The sequence below is a fragment of the Glycine max genome, chromosome 19, assembly GCF_000004515.6.
Source record: "Glycine max cultivar Williams 82 chromosome 19, Glycine_max_v4.0, whole genome shotgun sequence".
NCBI classification, from domain to species: Eukaryota; Viridiplantae; Streptophyta; class Magnoliopsida; order Fabales; family Fabaceae; genus Glycine; species Glycine max.
Window position 1 is genome coordinate 46,933,020 of NC_038255.2, and position 5,337 is coordinate 46,938,356.

Genomic DNA, 5,337 nt, shown 5'->3' on the forward strand with positions numbered 1-5,337 from the left:
AAGTGTGTCAATCACTGCAAAATACCGGGAACTGTTTCTAACTTAAGAATTTTATGTTTTTAGAAAGTTATTAGATGTAAGCTAATTTAATATTTAAAAACGAGTTATCTTCAAAAGAAAAAAAAAAGTGTAAAAATAACGTGATAAGAATGTTTCTGTGTCAAATACTTTTCTTGATGGATCATTTATTTATTTAACTCACCCTTGTTGCATGTTCCTTACTTCCTTTGAAACCTTTGGCCACCAACACACACACTTAGATCAACTTTCCTCGTCCCTTGCTTTCCACTCCACCAAGGTACCAACCAACCTACCAAATGGCAGCAAAGCCAGCTGAAGAAGCTCCTCAAGGAGAAACCCTCAAGTACCAGGTCATGATCAACTTTTCCTTGCTCTCTCAATTCCGTTTTCTCTTTTAAATTTGCATGTGTGCATATATAATATTTCTCTCCATTTGTTCAGTTTTGTTCTGATCAACTTCACTCTAATTACCGATTACTCCGTTCATTCTGCAGTCGTGGGTTTTGAAAGTATTGATCCACTGCGATGGCTGCAAAAGGAGAGTCAAGAAAATTCTTCAGGGAATTGATGGTATATATCACTCTCTGCATTTATACTTCTTTTGGCACATGACATAGTATCCATTTTATATAGATATATCTCAACTTCAAATTTTGTAGGTCTTGGTGATATCTTTATATATATAATGATTATCTTAACATAGAAGTAACTAATGATATGTTAGGAATATAATAGAAAAATTAAAAGAAAAAATACTAATCATATGTTTGTCAATGGTATAGGGGTTTATACAACAGAGGTTGATTCTCTGCAGCACAAGGTTACTGTCACTGGTAACGTGGACGCTGAGACTCTCATCAAGAGGCTTTCAAGATCAGGGAGGGTAGTGGAGCTTTGGCCAGAAAAACCACCTGAGAAGAAAGATAATCAGAAGTCTGGGAAATCCAATAAGGGGGGTGGTGATGGTAATAAAGAGAAGGAAGACCAAAAGAATAGTGAACCAGATGCTGATGGTGGTGGTTCAAATGAGGGTTCTAAAGACGCTCCCGGTGAAGATTCTGACAAAGAAGGTCATAGTGATGAATGTGAGGAGGGAATTGGTGGTGGTGGTGGTGAAGGTGGCAAAAAGAAGAAAAAGAAAAAGAAGAAGAAGAACAAAGGGGAAAACGGTGGTTCTGCATCTGCTCCTCCTAATAAGGGAGGAGGAGGAGAAGAAATTAGTAAAGTTGATGCATTAGTCCCTTCTTCAAATTTCTTGGCTCCTAAGGATCTTATTAGTCCTCCAATTCAGCATGCTTACCCATATCCACCACATGTGTATTATTCACCTCCTCCAGCATATGGATTAAGCTATAACACAGCATATCCTGTCTCTAGTAGTGCTTCATATTATGTTGGTGCTCCTATCATGCCCATGCATGCTTACACTACTTCATACTCTAGACTGCCACCACCTCCTCCACCATCTGATCCAATCAAGCACTATGGTGAGGATGAGGATGAGTATGAAGGTGGTGGATATTGCTCCATTATGTGACAAAACACCAAAGTGGAGGATGATGTACTAGCTAGCTAGTGTTATTACTTATTAGTGATAATACTCAGGTTAAGTGGGGGTGTTAAATTTTGTAATATGCTCAACAAAATTAGAAATATTAAATATGGGGACAAAAATAAAAAAAGAGGGTATGTGCAGGTATGGGGGGTCTTCAATGCTTTGTCTTTGTTTAGCATGATCTCTCTCTTTTCTCTTCTTTTTTATTCACTTGTTAAGAGTACAAAGCTTTTGGGGTTTGCTAAAGAAAGGCCAATAGCCTTGTAATGCTCTGCAATTTGTAGGTCCGGAAATCTTCCTTTCCCTCTCTATCTTATGTGTAAAGTATCTTTATAAGTACCGGCTTTTCTTTTTCTCTTTTCATATTTGGTTAGTAGTTACAGGCTGGTAAATGATTTTGTTAATTCTCATGCATGCAAATCAGCTAGCCAGGCAACTAGTCTTAGCTTTGCAGTCACCGAAGAGTGAATCTTATATATAAATAATTACTTCCTATGGGAAATGCTTGAACATCTTTTGCAAAGCGATCCTCTGGTTAGTTAAACATAGATCTATTTTGCTTTGTCATATTTTGGCCTTTTGGGGATATATATGGTAGTACCATCGCACTTTCAAGTGATCGAAAGCTTGGTTATATTGCTGTTGGTAGGTGCCACCTTTTACTTCTTTCTAAATCTAAGGAGCAGGTCAGCACCCGAACCAATAAAAATAAAAGGGCAAACTTCAACTCCTGGCCTTTTGTATTTCTCTCTTATGTTGCTAGCTTTGGCCAAAACACATGTTTTTGGTTATAAAAATGATCTTGTGTGCATGTTTTGCTTTGGTTGGAGAGATGGGAATAGACATCAATTAAACCAAAAATCAATATTGTTGAGGCGGGCAATTGTTCTTCAATGAGTGAGTGCATGTTTAATTTCATGCTGGGGAGTTAAAATGTATCTTTAAAGTAATAAACTTTTTCTTTTTATTGAAATTTGCAATTGTGTATTAAATTTATGGAAGTAATTTCTCAACTTTCTTAATTACTACTGAGAAGGAAAGCATCAAATTTAGAAAAAGTGTTGTTACCTTGTGATCTCAATCATCCATTCATAATTAATTTCAACTTGTGCTGGCTGGACCCATTTGAGTTATAGCCTGCACTAAAAGTATACTAGTATTCATTGGGCAAATTACCATTTTATCTACTGAACATTAATGATAATGCATCTGTATTCCTATATAAATAAAAATTAATTTTACACTAATTAAAAAAGTTAATGAACATCATTTAATGTTTCTAATCTTAAGTAAAAAGTAAGATTATTTCTAAAATTAGAATTAAATAAAAAGTATTTTAGGAATGAAAATATTAAATAAGATAAAATTATTTAGATTTACTTATATTTAAGTTTAATATACAATATTACTTTTTTCTTATATATAAATCCAGAGACTACTTTTTTTCGTATTTTCCTCAATTTTTGTAATAATAGTGTAAGTAAAATTCTGTTAAAAAAAGTATAAAAAAATGTGTTAACAGAATTTTTTTAAAAAAAAATCACATTGTTATGTAAATTTAAAATGGTATCTCACATGATGCATCTACTTTACATTTAAAAGTTTAAAACAAATAACTTGATATTTATTTTAAAAGGGTATTCAGGTAAAATTCATAAACAAACTTATTAATTATGAGATCTTGAGTTTGCGAAATAGTCCAGTTCATTGTTAAAATCTCTTTGTAGTTCAATATTATTAGTACAAACTAGCTAGTCTCCATGTTTTATTGAGTTATTTAGGCAAATACGCTAAACTGTATCCGACACATTTTCTCTTAATCGGTTACTTTACAAAGCCAACAAGATGTGATTCTCAAGATTCAAGCTAATCAAATCCAAGAGTAGAATATTCGCATGATTATACCTCTTCTTTCATACTAATCTTATAGTCATATCACAAAAGTATGTGAGTTTATATAACATATCTGGTGTCAGAATGTCACCATATCTTCAACATTAAGCATCTAAATTACATGTCCCCAGCAGGTTAATTAATTATTCCCTCTAGTTTGCCAATTTTGCAGCCCCACAACCCCTTCAATCTTTCCTTCTCTTGGCAGAAATTCCAGAAAGCCCCACGGAATTAATTATGACTAAGACTAATTATGAGGTCAAACTAAGAAAGACTAGTTAACATATATAATATGAAATTATGAATAATAAACGACAAATGTGGGATACATGATTGCTGTATGTTCCTTGTGAAAACGTGAAAGGACACAATCACACAATCGCCCTTCGCTTTTAATTTAAAAAATTCAAAATTTTAAAACAATTAGAATGACAAATTAATATAAAACTATTCATTAGTATGCAATGCTGAGATAATGATGACTTTTTAATTGGTGGTTATAAGTCGCTATTTGTTTTCCACGGTTCTTTCTACTTCACGAATAGTTTATAATAATTGTAGGTTGAACATTTCAGGTTAAAAAAAAAAACAATAGATGCACGGTCGAAAGGACAACATAAAGATAGTGCTGCGAAAAAAAAAAGTTACGTGAATTGGGACGGGATATGTCGGACAATTTATCAGAAAGAAAAACATCAAAATCCTTAGATAAATCTATGTGAATTCGAAAGGTATACTTGTTTTGGTTAAGTAAATTAGTATACATCAAAGGATTATGTATAGACTGATATGAAAAAAGGCTTATGTATAGCTAATGAATATTGGCACTTTACCACCATACATAATTTGGGGTATAATTGACTGGATTCACCACCTTCTTAGGTATAGAAAAGATTTATCTTCATACAAATTTAAATAGTTTTGAATTTCCTTGGATATGGTCTATACTCCAAAAGTGTTTTGTTCATCATTTGCCTTTTAATGAATTTGAAGGTGTGAGACACAGGATTAATAGGAGTTGACGTGTAATCCAGCTGAGATTTTTGTCTTTATTATGATGCGTCATCATACATTTTTTTTTTTGCTTAAAAAAATTAATTAGGTGATATGTGATATTTTCTGATTATAATTTTTGTAAGATTTATATTTCTTCTACATCTCCAGTAAAATGGGATGTATCTTTTATTTTCTCTGTATATTGTTCGTTGAAAAATATTAGAATTTCTTAATTTAAGTGTTTAGTCAAAAATTGAAAAAAAAATGTAATATAGAGCTAAAAAAATTATTATTAATGAACATAACTAATTGATCTTTCGAACGAGTATAAAGTAAAATTATACAATTACTTTTTGAAAATACTTGTTTATGGAATGGAGTCAGTAAATAAAGAAATACTCTTGACTCTTCCGGTAGGGCAGTAGAAAACTGGAAATTTCTTTACCAGCAGAGTATTTTCCTTAGGCAGAAAAAACAAACCAAAAAAAGTATCTTAAATGCAATAATGGCCTAAGTTGTTGCTTGTTAAAGAGCTCGAGAGGCTGACAGTTCAACCAAATCAACAGTGGCATGGAAAGTAAAATATTTTGATTGAAAGATAAGCATCTATCAAGCAGGGGATACTTATTAAATGGGTTTAGTTTAATCTTAATGTTCTTTTCATTTTTTTTTGCATAGGATAATGACTTGATTCAATCAAAATTCGATAATCCATGGAACAAAATCGAATTGACCTAAATTGTTAATCTAATATAATATAAATTATAATTTAAGTATATATAATTGAATTGTAAAACTAAAATTAAGATAAATCAATTAAATAAAAAATAAATATATTTTACCGAGTATATTTTAAAGTAAATAATATTAAT

General features: G+C 31.9%; 1 protein-coding gene across 1 annotated transcript; it reads left to right on the plus strand.

The window, feature by feature from the left end:
* On the plus strand, positions 1 to 1,915 carry LOC100791626 (heavy metal-associated isoprenylated plant protein 36). The gene is made up of 3 exons (XM_003554465.5): positions 1 to 371; positions 516 to 591; positions 804 to 1,915. The coding sequence occupies exons 1-3, from the start codon at positions 318 to 320 to the stop codon at positions 1,556 to 1,558; spliced, it is 885 nt and encodes a 294-aa protein (XP_003554513.1). The 5' UTR covers positions 1 to 317; the 3' UTR covers positions 1,559 to 1,915.
* The last annotated feature ends 3,422 nt before the right edge of the window (positions 1,916 to 5,337 follow it).

What these genes read in the sequence shown, in the direction of transcription:
- LOC100791626 (XM_003554465.5), top strand. Translation starts at nt 318, where the DNA reads ATGGCAGCAAAGCCAGCTGAAGAAGCTCCTCAAGGAGAAACCCTCAAG. An exon ending in GAGAAACCCTCAAGTACCAG is followed by an intron (nt 372 to 515) that starts GTCATGATCAAC and finishes TTCATTCTGCAG; the next exon opens with TCGTGGGTTTTGAAAGTATT. An exon ending in AATTCTTCAGGGAATTGATG is followed by an intron (nt 592 to 803) that starts GTATATATCACT and finishes TCAATGGTATAG; the next exon opens with GGGTTTATACAACAGAGGTT.